General features: G+C 58.2%; 2 protein-coding genes across 4 annotated transcripts in view; one reads left to right on the forward strand and one right to left on the reverse strand.

The window, feature by feature from the left end:
* Positions 1 to 2,795, forward strand: part of ZMAT5 (zinc finger matrin-type 5) — a 27,526-nt gene extending 24,731 nt beyond the window's left edge. For all 3 annotated transcript variants that reach the window (XM_025933418.2, XM_086682116.1, XM_086682117.1), the window contains exon 6: positions 2,374 to 2,795. In XM_025933418.2, coding sequence (XP_025789203.1) covers positions 2,374 to 2,503 — 130 coding nt within the window. In that variant the 3' untranslated portion in view covers positions 2,504 to 2,795. The remainder of the gene's footprint in view (positions 1 to 2,373) is intronic.
* On the reverse strand, positions 1,880 to 12,671 carry CABP7 (calcium binding protein 7). Its single transcript, XM_086682114.1, has 5 exons — positions 12,431 to 12,671; positions 5,981 to 6,124; positions 4,961 to 5,073; positions 4,483 to 4,636; positions 1,880 to 4,253 (listed from the first exon to the last, which is right to left on the reverse strand). The coding sequence occupies exons 1-5, from the start codon at positions 12,537 to 12,539 to the stop codon at positions 4,126 to 4,128; spliced, it is 648 nt and encodes a 215-aa protein (XP_086538240.1). The 5' UTR covers positions 12,540 to 12,671; the 3' UTR covers positions 1,880 to 4,125.
* Between the last annotated feature and the right edge of the window lie 9,136 nt (positions 12,672 to 21,807).

Below are 21,807 nucleotides of genomic sequence, written 5' to 3' on the forward strand. Positions count from 1 at the left end.
TGGCTGCCTGGTCCATGTACGTGGGGCCACCCAGACTCGAGGGCCCCAACCCCACAGGCTGAGCAAAGCCTTTGAGGTAAACCAGGCCAACCCTCCTCGTAAGGGGGGTGGAGGCTCTGTGAGGCCCCAGCCTGGCACACTGTGCCATCCCCCTCAGCAGACTGACCCTGAGGGATCTGCCAAGAGCAGACAGTGGCAGGAGGGAGAGGAAGGCCTCAGACACACAGACTAATCCCCCGGCAAGGCCAGTGCTTGTCCCTGTTTTCCATTGTTGGCTCTTCAGATCGTGATTTTATCCCTCTTAATCTCCCTTTTTGCACCCCTCTCTGGGCTGACGCTACTGTTCGGCCCAGGTGCCTCCCTAAGACTCTTTTCTTCTGATCAGAACCATGGCTGGGGAAAAGCAAAAGACAGTTGCTCCTGTCCTTGTGCTGGGGGCAAACAGGCCACTAGAGAGGCCATGAGCAGTCTTGTGCACCTCAGTGTCCCTGCGTTGCAGGGCTGAAGGGGTGTGCCCCAAGGGCTCAGTGGCCCAAGGAATGTGTCTGTGTCTGAGCACACAAAATGGGTACTCTTATCCTGGTGGGAGGCCTCACCTGCCCAGGAATCTGCCCCATCTTCTAGAGAAGGGTCTGAGGTTCATGGGAAGGGGCTCTCCAGGATCACACCCTCCCCGCGGAGAATTGCAGTCACCTTAACCCTGTGGGAAGTCTGGGGTTGGCTGGCGGCTGGGCTCTCCCTTCTGACAACTGCGGAACCTCCCCCACTCCCACCCTTCTCTGCGGCTGGTGGAGTTTATGAAGTCTCCCCAATGTCATAAATCATCCCAGGAGCTGCTTTCTGCGCTCTCCAGCAGGCAGCAGGCAGCTAAGCAGGGGATTTCCCTGGCCTGAAGTCTTCAAGTCAGCTCTGTAAGGCGGGTCAGGCCCCGAGAGGGGCAGGCTGGGTGGCTGCAGCGAGGCAAACTCCCTGGGCTCCTGACCCCAGCCCCCACTCCGCCTCGGAGGCCTGAGCCCTCTCCAAACCTTTCAGAGGGCCCAGGACTTTCCCTTTCTGCAGAGGGCCGGCCACTGGCTCCAAGCCTGCTGGAGGTGCCAGGGCATCACCTCCACTGAAAGCTGGGTCTGCAGATTGGGGGGCAGTGTCTGGAGCCCACGAATATGTTGCCCATTAGCCCCTAATCCCCTGATCCCAGACTCTGTCACTTGCGCATGTGACTGACTCTGTGTACTTCAGTTACCTCATCCATAAAATGGGGTTCACATGAGGATGCTTGAAGTTTCTCTAGACGTTGGTGTCTGGCCCAGAGTAGTGCCTAGTCAGTAAGAGCACCCAGCATTGCTCTTTGTCATCAGCAGACATTCACTGAGTGGCCTTCTGGGGCCAGGCCTGGCTCTGGGCACAGGGGGCGGGGGGAGGCAGATGGAGCCCAGCCCTACCCCTTGGTCTCTTCCATCTGAGAGCTCCAGTCCCACAGGGGAGACTTGAGCTCCCAGGTGAGTTCAAAGTGCTCCATAGCCCGAGAGGGGCAGTGCAGCCCTGGAGTAGCAGACGGAGTGGGAATTAAGTCCAGAAGCACTGGAATGTGGGACAGTTGGTGGAGGGAAGCTGCCTCCCTTGGGACAGAGTGGCCCCCAGCTGAGCACCCAGGGTGGATGCTTCAGATAGGCCCTGGGTTCCCAGGTGGCCTCCAGGGTGGTGGGCCTTCAGGGGAAGGAGAGTGAGTAGCATGAGAAATGAGGCTTTTAAAAAAAAATTTTAGACAAGTATTTTTTTCTGATTTCAAAGGCTTGCGTGCTTGTAAAACTTTTCTTGAAAAGTATAAAGAAGTAAAAAAATCACCCATAACTACACCACGCAGATAGAACCACTGTTAACATTTTGCTGTGTCTTCCAGGGTTTTTTTTTTATGCATTTATATATGTTATATATCTTTAAACAAAAATAGTATCATGCTATATACATTATTTTATAAGCTGCTTTTTCTCTCTACTCACACAGTACATCATGATACCTTTCCTTATCAGTGCATATAAGTCTGCCTTAAAGTTTATGCAGGCTGCATAGCATTCTCTGCTGTGGACGTGCATGTGTATTTAATCAATCCCCCACAGGTGGACACAGGTTATTTCCATTTCTTGTAGCTCAGTCTCTGCCCACAGCTCTGCTATTTCCTTGGGCTCCTTCCTAGAGGTGAGGTTGCTGGCTCAGAGGGTCTGCATGTTTTTGAGGCTCTGCCTTCCAGAAAGGTCATGCAAGCAGCTGACCTTTTCCATAGCTGGGGTCTTAAGGAGGGGGAGCTGGGGGAAGGTGCCCCAGCCTGGGCCTGGGCTGTGCCCCATTCTAATTCTCTGCCTTTCTCCTTCTCTCTAGGGCCGAGCCCATGAGAAACACCATCTTCCAGTACCCCATAGGCTGGCCACCAGTCCAGGAGCTGCCTCCATCCCTGCGGGCACCCCCACCCGGGGGGTGGCCCCTGCAGCCCAGTGTCCAGTGGGGCTGAGCCCCTCATCCTCATCTGACCCCCATCTGGTCAGCGTTTGTGTCAGTCACGAGAAAGATAAGGGCTCATACTGGGGACACCGAGGCCCGCTCCCGCTGCACGCTGTGGAGCCTCTGAAACCATTGGCTTGGCCTGGCTTGACTGAGGCCCCAGAGTCTCCCTACCAGGTACAGCCCTGGTCCTAGCTCTGCTCCAGGCAGCTCCACCCTCCCTCCCTCCCTCATGGGACATCTTGAGAAGATGGGTGAGAAAACTTCCTTCCGGATGTTTATAAAGAAAGTCTTTCACCATGGTGATGTGGCTTCCTCCTTGCCCGGCGCCCTCAGCTCTGTGCCCTGGCCCCTGGTTGGAGGACGGGCAGGACTGGAGTAGGTGACGTCCTCTGCAGGGCGATGAGTGCTTGCTGTCCGTCTCCCTGGAGGGCCGGCAGAGGCTCAGCACAGCTGCGCAGACAGTGCGCCAGTGTGGCTGTGATAAGTGACTCCGGGTGTGGGAGAGGAGCTCGAGGACCCAGTCTGCTGTCCCTGTCCCCATGTCTGCCCATGCTGAGCTGGTGCCCGAACATGGGGCTTGGTGGGAGCTGTGTCTCTGGCCTAGATGGTGTAGAGAAGTTGGGGGCCCCAGGTGGACAGGCCCCGGACTTGGAGTGGCCTGGCTGAGCTTCCTGGCACCGACAGTGCTGAGCTACACCAGCCCCTTAGCCCAGCGTGACACAGGGCCCCTCCCAGGGCTTCTGCCCCAGAAGAGCCCCCTGCAACGGGAAGGTTGCACAGGCTGCTCAGATTTGGAAACTCCCGGCCCCTGGTCTGCTTCCCTCCTCACTGCACTCCAGTTCTAGATTCTGTGCTGGGTGGTGATGGGCAATGTGGCCCTCAGGCCAGTGGGCCTCTGATGAGGGGTTCAGAGGGTAGAGAGACTGCAGGGCCACCTCAGATGCCCCATCTGCCATGCGCTTCTGCCCTTCCTGAAAATCCCTGTTGAAGGGGGTCCTGAAGCCAAATCTGGGGGCCCTCTTGAGTCTCAGGGTCCTCCTCTCTGACATGGGCAAATTCTTTGGCCCCAGTGGGTACATGGAGGAAGGCTGGGTTTGAGTCTAAGGAGGGTCAGAGAAAGGGACCCCACAGAAGGCCAGAGGCCTTCCCAGGCTTGGCCAGGGAATAGGGCCCAGGAAACCCCAGCCTCACCCCCTCTCCAAGAGGAAGCATTCTGCCCCCACCTCCACCCTGCCCACAGCCCTGGGCAAATGTCAGGGACCACAGTCAGGCTGGCTGTGTGACCCTGGGCACAGGGTGCTCCTTCCTGCCTAAGTGCCCACAGCAGCTACAGGACCCTGTATAAATTCCTCCTAAACTTCCCAGGAGCCCCTGGACGGTGGGAAGAGTGGGTGCTACATTCGGGCCAGGATGGGCAAGGTGGAGGCGGGGCTGGGGGCTGCCCTCAAGAGCCACCACCAGGCCCTCCACAGCCAGGCCACAGCTCCATGCAGGGCCCACAGGGTGGGTGGGGTGGGGTTGCCAGATGTCCAGGACCTGAAGTACACGCGGCGGTGGCCCAGGGAGCCGAGTGAGGGAGGGGACTGCAGGCGGTGGCGGGCGCAGAGGGGCCCCATGCACCGCGTGCGCCTACTTCATGCCGCTGCGCAGCACCTGGTTGGCTGCGATGAGCATGACGCTAATGATGAAGGCGATGGCGAAGGCGCAGATCAGACTCTTGCGCACGCACGTCTGGCGGATCTGCTGGTTGGAGCAGGCTGTGGCCGCCCGCCAGGGAGCACCAGAGAGAGACAGACGGGGACAGCGAAGCATGGAATCAGGAGCCGCCTGCACTTCCGCACACGGGCTTGTCCCATGGGACGCGCAAGGACACAAGGCTTGGGGCTGGCAAGGAGGCCCCCAGCCGCCCCCTGTCAACCCCTGGTTCCTCCTCCCCCTGCCCAAGCAGTTGGCCTGCCCACGGGGTACCAGGGGTCGGTCACTCACTCTCCACGTCCACGGGGCACTCCTCAGCTGTGCCCAGGTGGCTTTCCTCCTCCGTCATGATGATGTTCTCGATGTCCTTCATGGACAGGTGCTCACAGAAGGTGTCGTACAGCAGCCGCTTCAGCTCGTCCACGGTCAGCTTCTGCATGTCGCACTTGCAGAGGGGAGGAGACACAGTGCTCTGGCCACTGCCACCACCACAGCTGCCACCCAGAACCTTGCAGCCACACAAGCCCAACAGGCCTCCAGACTCTGGAGGACTGGAAACCACTCACTCTATTCCTTGAGTCCTCAACCACACCAGCCCCCCCCCCCCCCCCCCCCGCAGGGAGCCCATGGCTCTCTGGGAGACAAGACATCCAGTGAATAGAAGCCTGGGATAATCATTCCTCTTTACAGCGTGGCCCTGGCTATTCACTAGCCCCAGTACGGCCCTCCACAGTATGCACACCCTAGGTCCCAACCAGCCAGTACATACCTTCCAGAAGACAGTGTCAAAGTCAGTGCCATGAAACTTCTCTGGGATCCCTGAGGTAGAAAGCTTGGGTCCCAGGAGAGTCACAAACTCCTCAAAGTCCACTTGGCCGTCGCCTAGGGCAAGCATAGGTTCAATCAGTGGCCAGCTTACAACTGGGCTGGGTCCTGGGCCACCTCAGGCAGGTCCCACCTTCTCTGAGCCTTGAGTTATTTTCAGGGACACATAACATCTGCCAAGCTCTGGGCTGATGCTAAACTCACCAAATATGATGAGGCCCCACCTGGTAAAATGGAGATGGAGTGCAGCAGGTGGGCCCAAGTAGATAGGAGACCCTCAGAGTTTACTCAGAAACCATGGCTTCCCAGCACCCTGCTTCCTTCCCCCGGCAGGTGTGGGGCCTGACATTCTCCCCACACAGACAGCTCAGGGCACAATCTACCCAGACCACCACCTGCTCTCTAGGTGGATAGGAGGCAGGACTGGAGGCCCACAGTGAGGACGGGGGGATGAAAAGAGAGGACTGGAACATTACTGGTCTTTTTCACTCGTTTTTCTTTAATAAAATGCCAGGTGGCAAATGCAACTAAATGATTTTTTATTTGGGGTGAGGGGACCTGGGTTATTTAGTATACCCTTTCTACTTTCCTGTATTTCAAAAATTGCTCAGGGGGCACCTGGCCGGCTCAGTTGGCAGAGCATGAGACTCTTGTCTCAGGGTCATGAGTTCGAGCCCCACATTGGGTGCAGAGATCACTCAAAACTTAAAAAAAAAAAAAAAAAAAAAAAAAAAATCTTAAAAAAATTGTTCCGAATACAGAGCAAGAGAGGCAGAGCTTCTGACCTCCGTGCGTGGATATGATTGGGGCCATCACACTCCGGCCTCTATTCTCTAGGCTGATAAATGGGTCCAGACCTGGCTGCATACTGCTATGGGCTTAGGGGGTGCCTGGGAGGGAGAGGCTCAAGGCCTCAGAGGCCCAGGTGAGGGGTGAGGAAACTGAGGCAGGGGGTGATGCTCACCGTCCATGTCCAGCCGCTGGATGATAACTTCCAGCTCCACCTCATTGGGCATGTAGCCCAGGGAGCGCATGGCTGTGCCCAGCTCCTGCTTGGAGATGAAGCCATTGCCATCGCGGTCAAAGACTTTGAAGGCCTCACGGATCTCTGTTGGGGGAGCAGAGCAGATTGGGACCTCGTCTCTGTCCTCACACCCCCCCTTCCAGGCCCCCAGAATCCCCAAACCCGCAGCCTGAGCACAGCATTGAGAATCCACTATGGAGCCTGCAGGTCTGACTGATCAGAGACAAGTGGCAGGTGGTCCAGGAGTCCACCATAGCACTCCCTTCTGGAAGCTCAGGGCAAGCCAAGCTGGGCAGCAAAGCTGTGCCCAGGCCCGTGGCACTGACGAGAGAGGAGAGCGCCCTCAGGGCCTCAGCCTTCACTTGTCAGGCTCCCACAGCCTCTCAGGGCGTGCTCACGACGACCCCGTGTGGCGGGTAGCATGAGTCCCACAGGGCGGGCTCCTGGGGCCTGGTAGTGGTGGCCTCTGTGAGCTGCCAAAGGCTTCCCTGCCCACCCCTCACTCCTTCCGTCCCCCACACCCCCTCATTCCCATCACATGCTTCCTCCCTTGGGCTCAGCTTAGAAACTCCAGCCAACACTCCTTAATGGTGCCACGTGGGGCAGCCACCATCTCCGGCTCAGGGCTGACAGGCCTGCCAATTCCGTGCAGACTGTCTCCCCAGCCCAAGGTTTGGGGGAAGGCAGACACTGGATAGAGGGGCCACAGCAAGCCCAGGCCTGCTCAGATGTGGGGATTGTCCCTTGCATTGTACAGAAAGGGAGACTGAGGCCGGAGGACCTGGGTGACTCAGGGGTGGAGAGCAATGCCCTGGGCTGGGAGCAGTGAGTGACCTTGGGTCAAACTCCGTCCCACCCACAGTAAAATGCCCAATAGTGATGTGGGTATGACAAGAGTTTTACCAAAGACGTCTAGGAACTGCTGAGGGGTCCTAACCTCTCTCTGCTCACCTTCAATGTTACTCAGCCCAGGAAGGGCCCTAAAGAGCATTTTCCTTTGGTGGGAGCGGGAATCTCACTCCTCCCACACCCTCTCTGCTCCAGCTCCCTTGTTCAGTTCACCTGCCAGCCTCTTGGCCTTTGCCTGAGCCTTCCCCCAAGACTTCAACAGGCACAATCCTGTCCCTGGTTGTAGGTATGGGTGTACTTGGAAGCAGAGACAGATGAAAATGCTCCACACTGCAGACCTGTAAACTGAGGCACGGAGGGGCAAAACAGCCAGCCCAGGGTCAGTTTGGAGTTCAGGCTGTTTCTGGTGAGAGCAGAAGTTAGGTTGGCCTAGGCCTGGCCTTAAAGGTCTATGAGCCCCTAAAACTGATTGTGGAATCCTGTGCCATGCAGTTATTCCCAGATCCCACTGGCCCCATTGAAGATTAGGGGCCATGGCAAGGTGGCCATGACCAAACTTTATCAGGTTCTTCCTACCTGGTGTCTGCACCCAAGGCCTGGAGGTTAGACCAGAGGGCACGCAGGCCAAGACAGAGACAGCAGGCTACAGTTGAGATGTCTGGGCCCCCAGACCACCCATCCTAGGCTGGGCCTGAGAATCTGGTCGAACCAGGGGCCCCTAAGCCAGAAAGGAGCTGGGATGGGAAATGTGGGCCCAGCCCAGGGATTTCTATAAACCCCAGATCGGAACTCCAGGCCAACTCCCACCTAGGGTCTTCCTGGGCCACTGATGAGGTGGTAAGCTCCTTATCACCAGAGGTATATATGAGCGGACACCCAGAGTCATGGAGGCTGCTGAGGAATTCATATCGCTTGGGAGTCTCTAGGTAGAGATTAAGGCACTGGCCATGCAACCAGTTACACCCTCTGCCACTTTCACCACCACACACACTTGGGTTTCTGGCCAGCCCTGTTGCCCTCCTGACCAAGCCACAGGCTCTGTCCACCCCAGGTGTCCTGAACTCCGGCACTAGGAACCTGTTCAGCCTTGCTAAACACCAGCACTGCTCCACATCCAGGCCTTCGAACATGTGGCTCCTTTTGCCCGGAACTTCTTCTCTTCACCATGGTAAACTCAGACGCATCTCAGGTTCCCAGCATGGACTGCATCACCTCCTTGGTGTCCTCCCCGCCTCCACCACCAGCTGACTCTGGCTTTCTTCTGGGCTCCCACAGACCCTGTTCTTCCCTTGCACTGACCACACTGGATTGTGAATTACGAGTGCCATGAGGGCAGGGGCCAGGTTGGTCTTGTTCACAGCTGGGTCCCCATTTCCTGCAACAGTCCCTGTCTGTCGAGGATAAACATCTGCTGACCTAGTGATTTAATGAATGAATGACTGATTTGGAGAACGTACCCATCTGGAGCACACAGAGAAAAGAGCTGAGCAGAAGTTCATGCACCACTTGGTGCGAAGCCATCATTCAGAGCCCATTTACTCCTAGTTTACAAACAATCCTGGTAGGAGTAAGCATTTGCTTTCTGCTCCCCAAGCAGGCAAGAAACACGAGGGAAGACTGAGAATGCTGCTTGTCACCTTGTCCAACCGCCAAGGACCCCACCCCTACCCACCCTATGGGCCACCACTGAAGAGCGGAATCAAGCTGAGGGCAGGGTCGAGGGTGCCACCCCCAAGATTTCTGGGTCAAGGGCTGGTTTTAGAAGGAGGAGCCCAGGGTCAAGCACCCCATTTTTCTGGGTCCTCAGTTTCCTCCTCTGTAGACGCCCATTTGGGAGATCACAAGGTGGGATGGCAAAACCCTCAACCCACGGTGGGGCTGCAGTGGGTGCTGGCCCCCTCCCCTGCCATGAGCTGGGGTCCAGGCTGTTCCTCCTACCCTGGCAGGGGCCGGGTATGGCCCCCAGAGCCCATGGCTGCTTCAGTTGGAGCCCCTGACCTTTCTCTGAGAGCTCTGAGGAAACTCACTGAGCTGGACAGGAGACAGTGAAGGACAGGTGAATCTTGGGTTATGTGGGCAGGTGACAGACCCTGAGACATCCCCACAGGTCCCAAGAGGCACCAGCACTCTGTCGGGAAGCTGGAGTCCAGAAAGGGGGCGCACACGCTGGAGGTCACTCGCAGAGCAGGGGCAGTGTCTGTCCTCTGCAGCAGCTGCCATTCTCCGCGGCATTGGCCCCACGCCCCACCACTCTGGCGTCCCTGAGTTTCCAGTATGCGCAGAGGCGGCTGCTGGACTTACAGGGAAGAGGGGCAGGATAGGGGACTCCCCCACCCTCCATACTGTGAATGCCCTATTTGGCCACTGTCGATGCAGGCTCCACTGTCTGAATGAGCAGGCCAAGTGCCAACCTCAGAACTCTGCCCTGGTGGCTGCCTGCCTGTCTGTCTGTCTGTCTCCTTTCTCTTCTCTCTGGCCAGAAAGGGCTGGGCCAGGGCCTGTAGCCACCTCACTCCTACCCTCAGGTGCTCAAGTCCGTTGATGCCACTGGGGCCAGCCTCTGTGCTCCTGCAGACCCTGGAGGGCTTTGCTGGGTGTATATGTCATGGCCGGGATGGTGGTGGAGCGGGATGAAGGGAAAATCTGGAAAGCCTGTGCCTCTTCTCAGGGTCAGACAGGCTGCAGGCCAGTTTGGCCCAGCCACATCTACTCTGCCAACTTCCACCCATGGCTCCCCAGGGTCACAGGCCCCCAGACGCCTTTGTCAGACCTTCAAGGACTCTTCTACCCAGACTTTCCCCAGATCCTGCCTTCCGGACCTGTCCTACTGCACACCATGGGTCCCTGACTCCAGACCTTTCACCCATCTCTCTACACTTCAGGCTCTGACCCATGCAGGATTCTCCTCCCCCCCCCCCCCGCCCCCTCCTTGGCCTCCCCTGCTGCTGCATCTGAACCCGTGAGCCCGCCGCTGCGTGCCAGGTCCCTTGATGAGCACCTCCATTGCATCCTCTGTCACCGGCAGCCCAAGGGAGTGGCAATGCCAAGCCCCTTTTACAGATGGAGAAAATGAGGCAAGAAAGGCAAGTGATTGTCCAAGGTCACTCCGTGAGTTGATGGTGTAGAGATCTGAACCCAGTGCTGCCCGGCTGGGAAGCCCTCATCTACACCCTGTGCTCTCCACCTCCCTTACTGGTCCCTCTCCCCCTCAGATTAACCGCCCCCTGGATTTCTGCGGCAGGCACATAATGTCTGCAGCATTTCATCCCAAGCTGCTGGGCTCCCTCTTCTCTGCACATGTGGATCCTCCACCGGTGGGTGTCCTCCCAGCAAAGGGCCTGGGTCTTATCCAGACGGCCTTGGGCCAGGAGCACTAATGCAGGACACTGGCAGGGGGGGTGTCACCTTTTCCATCTAGCCCTGGCATTCAAGGACCACTGGGGCCTACAGAGACTTGGTCCCTCAAGAGGGCTTTTGGTTGCCTACAGCCAAGACAGAGGTCAGTCACGGAGGACTTTTTGCCCTCATCTACAGCTGCTCACAGGCTCGGAAGTAGGCTGGGGCCACCCAGGCATCTGCTTGTTCCACGACCCCCACTTGACCACCCCAAGGAGGGCCCTGCCCTTCAGATGCCCCCTGCCAGGGTCCCTCTGCTCCTCAGGGCCCAGGAGAAGGGGACAGGAGAGAAGCAAGGAGTGCGTTTGGTGTGGCTGGTGACTAACGCTGCTGGGTTCCTGCCAGTGTGTCTGCCAGGCGGCCCAAGGGGAGCCTGCGGCCTCCTTGCCCCTGCACTGCCCTCCCTATGCCCGCTCACCCCTGCAACCCAGCCTCTGCTTGGCTTCTTAGAGGGTCTGCACCCCAGGGCTGGGAGATCAAGAGAGGAGAGACCCCGTGAGACATGGTGGGGTGCTGGAAACAAGGGTAGGGAATGAGGTGGAAGCTGCCAGGATTTGAGGGGGACAATGTTGACCCCTGCCCAAGTGGCCAGCAGGAGGGTATGGAGGAAGACCCATGGAGGCAGACGCTGGCAGAGGGTCGGGGTGGCTCAGGGCAGGAGGAGACAATGGTGGGGAAGTGACAGCCTCTGCCCCATCCCCTGCCCTCTTGGTCCTCATCATACCTATTCCTTTTCCCAGGCCCTGGGCAGACAGGGAAGACACCTGGGCTTTGGGGTTCAAGGCTAGAGACCCAGCAGTATCACTCATCTATCTGTTCTGCTCACATCAGACACCAGACCCCATCTCCGTGGCTCTGACAGCCTCTGGTGGCTTTCAGGGGACTTGAGAGGAGCAGGTGGCTCATAGCCTATGGTGCAGTGTGGTTTTGGGGGGGGTGGGGGTAGCTACCTTTTTCTCTTGATCTTCCCCTCACCCAGTCTGACTCCCTTGAGATCTACCCTCTCTAGGGCTTAGGAATGAGGGAGGACCTCTCTCCATGCCTTCCCCTGTGCTCCCATCATCATCCCTGACTGCACTGGTGTCTCAGATACACCCCCTTAAGCCCTGATGAGCACCAGATCTCAGAGATCCCTGGACCCAAGATAACCAAAGGGAGGCCCAGCCTCTGGGTGATCTCAGCCCTTTACCCAACAGCAGACAAGTAGATCCCAGGGTTCCAAGACTCCCATCAGCCCAGAACCCCCACTCCACACCAAATAGGGCCCTAGGAGGCCTGGGAGAAGGGAAGACTGAACACCTGCCCCCAGCCCAGGAGGGAAAGAGCTTACAGGCCCCAGGGGGCTCACTGCTCTCCCAGAATCTTTGGTCCAGGGATTCCAGCCCCTGACCTCTGCTCAGATCTGGCCTAGACCCTGCTTTTAAGGTCCCCCATTCATGTTGAGAGACAGAGAGACTCTGGGGGGCCAGATTTGGGTCCCAGCCTCTGCCTTTCCCTTCCAGGCTTGGTTATCGACACCAAGCCGCCCAATCTGGCCACTTGTTGTCGCCACCACCTCCTGGGCCGCCCTCCCGGCGCTCTGGGCTGGGGGTCCCTGCAGGGCTGTGGGGAAGGGGCTAAGGCCGCAGGAAGAACTGGGGACAGCCCCGCAGGCGTTAAGAGCAGGGCAGTCGCCCTCTCCCCTTCTTCGGCTGCCCGAGCAGATTGGATTTTAAAAGCGACACGAGCGGAATGTCAATTCGAGCGCAGAGCCGCGGGCGGGCGCCGCGGAGGGGATCAGGATGCGGGTGCTCCGGCCGGGCCCGCGCGGGGGACACAGCTCGGACCCCCACCCAAACCGCCGCGTTGCCGCACCGTCACCGCGGACTGCGCGGCCCCGTGACCCCGCTGCGGGGCTCAGCAAGTTTCCGCAGCGCGGGGGACCATGCGGACAGGGGCTGGGCCGCCCCTCAGCCTTGGCAACCCCCACCGCGGCACCCAGAGGTGTGAGTTGGTCCTGACTCCCCACGCTGCTGCTCGCTGGAGCGCCCACCTGGCAGCCGGCACCTGAGGACGGCCCCCCCACCCCCTGCGCCCCGAGTCCGCGCTTCACCTGGGCGCACAGGTAGGAGGGTGAGCGGGCGGGGGTCCCGGCGGGGCACTCACCCTCCAGTTCGTCCTCAGGGATGTCCACGGGGCGCTGCTCCGACAGCAGGTTGGGCACGGTGTAGATGCCCCGGTACATCAACGCCGCCGTCACCGGGTGGAACGGCATCTTGGAGGCTCCGCGCCCGCCCGCCCGCCGCAAACTTTGAGGTCGGGGCTCATGGGCCGGCGGCGGCCCCGGGGGCGGCTGGAGCGGGCGCGGCGCGCGGTTGCGGAGGGCGGCCCGGCGGCAGCAGCGGTGGCGAGGCGGGGGGCGCCCCTCCGGGGGCCTAGCGCCCCCGCGCCCCGGGCCACCGGTCCATGCCGCCCCCTCCCTCGTCCGGCTCCCGGCCGGGGCCCCGCAGGGGCGGCGGGGGCGGCGCCGTTCGGGCCTCTCCGCTCTGGTCGCCGAGCGCTGCTCCCGCCGCGCCCGCTCCTCGGTGCCCCGCGCGCTCCGCGCTGCTCGCCGCCCGCTAGTCCGCTCGCCGGCGCGGCCGCCCGGCCCGCCGCTCCGGCTCTCGCCGCCTCCCGTGCTCGCTTGCTCGTTCGCTCTGTGCCGCGCTGGCTGCGCTCCCCGCCTCCCCCGCCCGCCCGCCGCCCGCCCCCTCTGCGCTCTCCACCCCCCCTCCCGCCCCTTCCCGCCGCCGGCCCCTGCGCGGTCGCCCCTAGCCCGCCGCTGCTCCTTCTCTCCTTAGCCCCAGGTTCCCCTTTCTCCCTGCGGAGGATCACTGTCCCTCGCCCAGAGTCCGCAGCTACCAAGACCAAGGTGGGGGTGGGGCCCTTCCTTCCTGCCCCTTAGCCCGCCCCCACCCCCCACGAACAGAACAGGGAGCTGAGGACCAGAAGAGACCTGACAGAGAGGTGAGATGGGCCCCAGATGCCTGGGTCCTGGAGGAGAATCATACAGTATTGGTGTCAGGAGGGGCTCCAAGATGGGGAAACTGAGGCTGAGAAAGAAGGGCGTTGACCAAGGTCATAAGGCGCAGGCAGCAGGCAGAAGCTTGGGACGGATCTGGGACAAGCTACCTTGCCCTGTGGCTGAGACTTGGCAGCTGACCTTGCCCTCCACAATAGAGCCCCAGTCCTGGCTCCTTTCCAAGTCCCCACTACTCTGCCTGGGGAGCTGCCAAGGGTTTGTCTGTCTTATGCCTCTCCCCACACCCAACCCAGGGCACTGAGGGACAGAGAGGTGGCTGGGTGCCTGTAGGGACTAGTGTGAGTTCACGTGGCTGGTTAGACTTAAGGTGTGTGCAAGGCTCACCCAGGCCCCAAGGCATGTGTGCGCAGCAGGGTGAGGCATCAGGTGTTTGTGGGAGCAGTATGTGTGTGCTTATATCTGTTATCCAGGAGGTGTGTTCATGTGTTTTTGAGTCCACATGCAGATGGATACATGTTGGGAGTGTGTATGGAAATCTGTGTGTGCCAAGGTTGTGAGCTGGTGGGGGAGGGGAGGGCAGGAGCTTCTGAGCAGGAGCCCATGGGCGGGTTGGGGGTGGTGTACAGGCCCATGGGCTAGGAGTGGCATGGGCATGTGTGCACAGATGTGTGTGTGTGTGTGTGTGTGTGTGTGTGTATAGGGGTTGACCTTCTGGACTCTCCAATGGCCCCAGCTGCAGGACCAGCCCCTGGAGGCCCCATTGGAACCACCTTCAATCAGCCAACAGCCCCAGTGGGAAAGCTGATTGCCATAGCCCTGCCCTGCCCTGCCCTTCCCAAGCTGATTACATTTTTCTGTTTGTTTCTGCTTTTGTAGTTGATTAATCACAGCCCTATCTTGGGGCCTGAGGAAAGGGGGCTCAGGGAGAGATGCCAGCCCTGGCCGAGCTGGGCTGGGCCAGGCCTGGGCCCCAGCACTTCTCAGGCACGGCTCTGGAGGGGGATCCCAATAGCGTCCACAACCTACAGAGGAACCAGGAAAGACCCCAGCTATTTGTCTCCCCAGCCTCTATGGATCAGCTGGGTGCCCATTAGAACTGTAGGCCGGGGGTGTGAGAGGCCCCAGAAAAGCACCACTCCAAAACCCTCCTCATCCACCTGTCTCCTGGTTGGACGGTCCACCATCGAGCTGAGTGTTTTGAGCTCCCTTGGGTCTTCCAATGCAGCAGAGGAGTGGGGAAGAAAGCACCCAGAACTCAGAGCCAGGCAGACCTGCGGCTCCTGCATCTACCACCTCCTCACTGTCATAGGACCTTAGTCCCCTCTTGTAACCTCTTAGGGCCTTGGCTTTCCCTTTGGGAAGTGAGAGTGGCGATGCCACCTCCCAGGCAGTGGCGAGGATGAAGTGAAGTAACATATGAGTCTGCCAGTGCATCCCTGTACCTCTTGGGAGTTTCCTATTAGCATGAAAATTCCCCCAAGGAATATGAATTAATAATAATTATAGCTGCTATGTATTGATTGAGAGCATGAGCTATAGCAGCTCTCTCTTTCCGTGTTTACTGAGTGGCCAGGCTGCACCAGCCCAGGCCAACCAGTTCTAAATCAGGACCCCTGTGCCAAGGGAGACTGGGCCGGTGCTTGCTAAGGGGCTGATGGGAAGCCCAGCTCCCACTGGCGTCTGGAGAGGCTGCTACAGAGCATGTTTGCGCTCGCTTGACAGAGGGGTAGCTCCTGCTGCATCCCCTGTAGCTCCCAGCCTTGTTGCCCAGGCAGAGAATTTTCAAAGGACAAGGCAGAAACAATCTGCGAGTAAATTAAGCAAAAATCAAGTGAATGGGCCTACCTAATACAGCCAGGCCCTGTAGGTCCGTGCTGAGGAAGGGCACGGGTGTCCACGGAGACACAGGCCTCCCTCCAGTCTGTGGCCAAGGGATCAGGTTATACATCCTGTGACTGGGCTGTTCCCTGGAGCAGGCTCCCACCAGGTCAAAGGGACAGGACCCAATGGGGGTTGACAGCCTCAAGGTCACAGTACACCCTACTGCTTAGGCCATCCCTGGCACCCCTGTCCCTGGTGATTCAGGCCAGTCCCTGTCTATCTCCCGATGCAAAGCCATAGCCCACAGGGATGACTGTGGGCTTAGGGGACTTCCACGTGCCACCAGCTACACCTGCTCTCCCTTCTCTATCTGCCCATGGGTACCTGGGCTGTGCATATAACCTGCATGGCATCCCCCAAACCTCTGAAAGCAGTTTGGCCTTGCCCTCATTCATGGCTGAGGGCACCCCTGCTTAGGGAACTAAAGGGACCAGGTTGGGTCATGTATCATTGTGAGGCAGCACTGGGGTTGGGGTAAGGGTAAGGGCTTCAGGAGCCAAGCTCTGGGTCATTCTGGTCTCAGCCTTCTAGGCTCAGAGGAATGTTGCTTCCTCTGGGAACCATCGTAGACCTCTGCAGCCCTCTACCTTGGACCACTGGGCATCTCAGCCACTGGGCAGCCCCTGGGTGCTAGCTAGGTCCTGTAAGCAAGTGAGGCCAGAAGTTGGAACATGAGAGGGTGCTGCTTATACCTGGAGCTCACAGAGCAAGCACCAGAGAACTGAGCAGCATGGTTGAGGTGGCAGCTCACTGTCTGGCGAAGGGCAGTGGAGGGGGTGGGGGTGGTGCCTTTTTTGCAGAGGAAGGGCATGAAAGCAACTTGGAAAGTCTCAGACGTGGGGTGGGTAAGGCAGTGCCATGAGCTCTGCATGGATAACCCAGAGCTGGGCATGTGCCTTTGGGTGGCTACACTCTCTGAGCCTCGGCTTACTCACCTGTTAAATAGGAGCAGGTCTAGCCCCCAGAATGAACACTTAGATCCTGCATGTGAAGTGTTTGGTGCACAGAACATGGTATCTCTTACTATGAGTGAAGGGAACTCCAAGAGGAAAAGCCAGGGTAAGCAAAACTCAGAAGTGTGAGAGGACCATCTTTAGCTCTGGAGGGCAAGCTCTGAGTCTGTATCTCTTGGATCTAGTGCCTGGCACAGGGCTGGGCTGGGCTTGGGAAATTGGCAGGGGCTGGGTGAATGTCTGCTGGATGAATGAATGACAGGATGAATGAATGAATGAATGAATGAATGATCGCCCACCAACCCACCCGCCCTTCGGCATTGCAGCCCCGTCCTCTCCTCTGCACATCACAGGGGAGCAGATGGCGTGATTGCAGGGTGTGAATTATGTCTGTCGCTCCCCCATCTGGGGAAGGTAATGCCGCCATCACAGTACACTCCCTGGGGTGCCTTTGGGAGACTCAACTCATGGGCCCCTCCGGAGAGGGGTCTCCACATCCACAGACTTTGCCCACTAGTCCTTAGCTCAGGGTGCCGGAGATACTGGGAGAGGTTAACCACCTGTGACTCTGGGAGAATCCACCAGGTGGCAGGGAGGAAGGGGAGAGAAGTGGAGACCACTCTGTCCAGAGGCTGGGTGCCTCCCTCCTGGAGACTGGAACCCTCTCATCTCAAAACCAGCAGGCTTGCCACCCTCCCTGGCTGGAAACCACTCCTTGGAGGCCAGCATTCTCTTGCCACCCACATTCAGCACCAGGGAGAGCTCCTGGCAGAGCCCAGGGTCCAGCCACGTAGGGTGCAGTTGTGGGGGGATGGAGAGCCCGACAAGACAGTAAATGAACCCATAGTCCAGAAGAGGATATCAAAGTGGAGGGAGAGCAAGTGTCAAACTCAAGGTCAACTCAGGACCGCTAACCACAGCCCTGTACAAATTGGGGGGCGTGCGGGGGGAGGCAAGGAGGTGCTGAGGGGAAGGGAGTGTCCAGGGAGGGCAGAGGTTCTGGCCTCTGCTCCTTGGCTAGGGAACAATATTGTTCCAAGAATCCGCTGGGGACAGTGTCTGGAGGTGAATAAAATATTCATCGTCTAGGCAAACTCACACAGTCACTTGATGAATAATGGAATTTATAGACTTGCAGAGGCTGACCCAGCTGGGCCGGCATCTAGAGGCTCCTGTCTGCTCTAATCCCGCCCTGCCATGGACACCCCCTCTAAACCTTCAAATGCCTAGCTCCTGCAAGTGACAGGGGCAGACAGGACAGAGCAGGAGACAGAGTCCAGCAGGGGGACACAGGGCAAAGGGGACAGGTCCTTGAATTTATTGCTCCTTGAGAAGTGATTTGGTGATGGAAAAAGAGCACTGGACTCAGAATCCAGTGTGGCTGGGATGAATCCTACTACTGTTGCTAGTTCTATGTCCTGAGTATGTCAGTTATGCCTCAGTTTTCTCCCCTGTGAAATGGGGTTGATGCAGCCATCACACGACCCAAGTTGCTGAGATGTGATGAGATGAAGAAAGTGACAGTGCTTGGTGCCTCTGTCCCTGGAACACACAGGTGGCCCTGTGCTGAAACATGTTGCTGAAAGGCTGGACCTTTAGAGCCTCTTTCTCTGGACCCCAGACTCCCCTGAGCCCAGGAGGGGTCTAGAAGGCAGAGAGAGGCATGGCCACAGAAGTAGAGAAGCTTCTAGTCCTCAGGGCAGGGTTTGATGTCAATAAGTGCAAAAACCCAGCCAAGGAGAGACAGACACGGGCACTCAACAAGGCCCTCCTACCCCAAAGAGTCTGCTCCCACTGGGCTGGGCATGAGCCTGGGCAAGGGTATTTTTTAAATGCTCCCAAGAGCTTCCAAGGTGTAGCCAGGATTAGAATCCCTACTCCAGGGGCAGAAGGCTGGTGGGGGAAAGTCTGGGCAGGGGTAAGAGGAACATGGGGATATCCCACCCAGGAAATGACAGACATCTCTGTCCCTTGTCCCCTTTGGGCCTTGGTCTCCCCTTCTGAGAAGTGGGAGCCTATGCCCAGCATATGACCAGGCTGCTGTCTGGGAGTGGGATCATGGGTACCTCTGGCCCAGCCCCTGCTCCAGCCCTACTTCCTGAGTGACAGCTGTGGCAGCTGGCAGGAGACAAGGCGCGAGCCAGCTCCTAATTGCTCTGGGCTCCCAGATCCCCGCCTCAGTCGGTTGCCTCTGATGAGACATTCGACTGACCTGCCCAGGGCGGCTGCTTCCCCCAGAAGAGGCCCCGTCTCTGGCTGGTCCGGGCATTATGCGGGGGGGGGGGGGGGGGTGGGAAGCTGCCTCTCCTTGCAAGGTCTTACCACCTCTGGAGCAGGGTGAGGCTGGGACCCTGCAATCCCCCTTGGGCCTGCCTCCTCTTCTCTGAATCTCTGTGTGTAACATAAAGAGCTGTGTGTAATTTTCCATTTGAACAAGCAGCTGCACAGGTGCTGAGATACGCAGACCCCGTGGCTGGGCTCTGTGGCCTCACCTGGCACACCCTGTCCCCTCCAGGGGGGGCTCGGGCATGTTCGCTAGGGTCAGACCCAAGAGAATAACTGTGTGACCTCAGGCTAGTCGTTGGAACTTGGACACTTGGTGCAGCTGTTTCTGAAGGTGAATATGGACAGAGGAAGCCCAGGGTCAGGGTTCACCATCACTGTTCCCTCAGCGTTTCAGAGGGGTCCTCAAGATGCTGCAGACTGGCAGCCTTTAGCACAGCCCCTTGGGCTGAATTTTCAGATTCACAGCTGCCTTTCTGTCTCTGGTTGCCTGGACCCCTGCCACTGTCCCCTCCCCTGACTCCTGACCCTCTCATTCTGTGGAGGCACCTGCAGGGCAAGAAGTGGAGAACAGAGAACAGAACCTTCTGGCTCCCCGAGGGGTTTCTCAGACCCTGACACCTCCAGTTCTTTCTCAGGAGGACCAAGTTATTTACCTGGTTTCGGTGATCTAGCCCAACACTTATCCTTTCCCACATGTGAGCTGCTGCCTCCACCTGCTGTGACATGGCCTGAGAGCAGCTCCTATTTGCACACCTCTGGGGATGGGAATCTCACCCCCACCCCTGAGGCAGAGTCAACACTTGCCTATATTCCCTGGGCTCTGACTTTGTCCTCCAAGATCTCTCCTGTTCTGAGACAAGGCACTGAAGGCCCCCCAAAGGGGCCCCTGCATGTTACTTGGGAGATATACTGACCTGTGAGCAGCTCATCAGAGTGGCACCCCTGCCCCTACAGTAGGGACATGGGTAAGAATGGCACTGCAAGCCTGTGGGCAGAGGAGCAGGCTCTGTGGTGGTAGAGAGGGGGCAAGCGAAGTGGGAGCCAGGTTCTCAGATGAACACCTCTGGCTCCGTGTCCCAGAGCTGCACAGATTAGCCAGATTAGCCCGTCACTGAGAGTCCAGGACATGAAATGGGTGAGTTTTGACGAGGGGACTTTGGGAGAGGCCCAGACTGGAGGCGCTGCGGAGGGAGTGGCCCCTCCTGCCCTGGCCACCACCAATCGGCGAGCCAGGCTATGATCCTTTGGAGTCCCTGATGTTGAGAGACAGGGCTGGGGCAGGGTACCAGGATGCCCCGGGGCGGTGGACGAAAGAATCCCTGCTGAATCTCTGTCCTCCAAGGCTGAACTAAGTCTGCAGCCCCGCCCCCAGCTGGTCCCCCACCCTAAGGCCCGCTAATGGGCCTCTGAGGCCCACAGTGCCCTGGTCGTGTCGAGCCTAAGTGATGATAAAATCGACAGCAGTTTAATTGGTAATTTTAATCCTGGACAGAGCAGTAATGGCGTTACTAATTGGATCGTTAGAGATTTGTGCTTTATGGCTGTGTAATTAGAGGAGCTGTGGGGGGCCGGGGTGAACTGGGGGGCCATGTGGGGCCAGGGGCAGGGAGCAGCAGGCAGGGCCCCTTCCCAGGCTGGGGCTGGGTCACCACCGGGACCTCCTGCTCATCTACTGCTCCTTCCAAGCAGGTCCCCCGGGGCAGTGGAGTGAGGGAGGTCACAGTTAGGGGTCTGTTTGTGCCCCTCCCAGAACTATCATGCTGGGAGGAGCAGGCCTTGGGGTCCATTACACAAAAAGACCCCAAATCTCATAGCCCAGCTCCCTACAGAACAGGGCACAGGGGTTCCCACAATCCCAGCCCTTCCCTGCACCCTCATATACGTGTGTCCCCTGTGCTCATGTGGGCTCACACCGTTCTGTGCAGCCTTGCCCATGGGCTTACTGTGGAGCCACAACGCCGTGGACTTGCAGTATGGCCCCCAGGACTCTGGGTGACCACAAAGTGTCCCCATTTTAGAATAAGAAAGGGTCTTAGGTTCTCCCACCCTGCTCACTTCTCATATGGGGAAACTGAGGCCCAGAGAGGGGAGCGGACATCCTGTGTGTGTTCCATGCTAGTCTCATATGTTTATGTGAAGCTTACATCCCTGAACACCGATATTTGGTGGGTTTTCGTCACGCGTGAGACTGCCACTCTGCACCTGTGTGAGGGAGGCACGTGGGCCGGAACGCGGGCCCAGCCCCCACCCCTGGCACATGGGGCATGTGTTGTCAAGCGTGGAGGGGAGGCAGGGCGGAGCGTCCTTTGGATTGGATTCACTATGCCTGGCACTCAACAAATCTTTGCTGTATTAATTAATAAAGCAAAAAAAGAAAAAAGAGAAGGAGGTCTGGAGGGAGGACAGAGAGATCATGGGCCAAGGGCTTCTGTCACATGCCCCTCTCATTGGTCCCCTAGCCTACCACTGGTTGTTCTCCTAAACACAGGCCACGGTCCCCTCACAGCCCTGCAATGGCATCCACCTTATTCCAAGGGAGGGCCAAAGTCACGAGGGGCCCCAATACTTCCCTCCTCACCTCTCCGCCCCCACCTGCCCCCTGCTCACCTGGCGGTTCCTGGCGGAGTGTCAGGCACACTCCTACCTCAGACCTCTTGGCGCTGGCTGACCACCCTAGCTTTAAAAATTATGTTTAAAAACACACATCAAAAGACAAATGGTGCCTGTTCTCCCACTGCCCTGCTTGTCCTGGCTTGAACATACCACAATGTAACACACATGGATTCTTCCTTCTTCCTCTCTCTCTTTCTTTCTTTCTTTCAAGTTTATTTATTTTGAGAGAGAGAGAGAGAGAGAACATGCAAGTGGGGGAGGGGCAGAGAGAGAGAGGAAAAAAGAGAGAGAGAATCCTAAGCCGGCTCCACATTGTCAGTGCAGAGCCTGATGCGGTGCTTGAACTCACAGACTATGAGATCGTGAACTGAGCCGAAGAGTCAGATGCTTCGTCAAGAGTCAGATGCTCAACTGACTAAGCTACCCAGGCGTCCCTGGATTCTCCTTTCTTGCCGGTACTGGGTTTTGTTCACTGCTGCATCCCTAGTGTTGTGACATATAGTAGGTGCTCATATATAGCTGTTGAATGAATGAATGGGAGTGTCCCTACAGAGGCAGCCCTGGGAGGTGAGGGCGGGTTGTGGGAAGTGTGCAGGTTGAGGGGGCAGGAGGCAGATGTTGGGCAGGGACTGTGGCTGAGGCACCCCTACCTGTGAGCCCTTCCTTCTGGCTGACCTGGCTCCCACCTCCTGCAGCAGCTCAGTTAGGAGACAGTGCCTGGCGACCTATATCAGCAAATTAGACAGACGGGGGCCGGGGGGAAATGAAAGTGTCTTCCTGCCAAATGT

This window comes from Puma concolor, chromosome D3 (genome assembly GCF_028749965.1).
Source record: "Puma concolor isolate L17-30 chromosome D3, mPumCon1.1.hap2, whole genome shotgun sequence".
NCBI classification, from domain to species: Eukaryota; Metazoa; Chordata; class Mammalia; order Carnivora; family Felidae; genus Puma; species Puma concolor.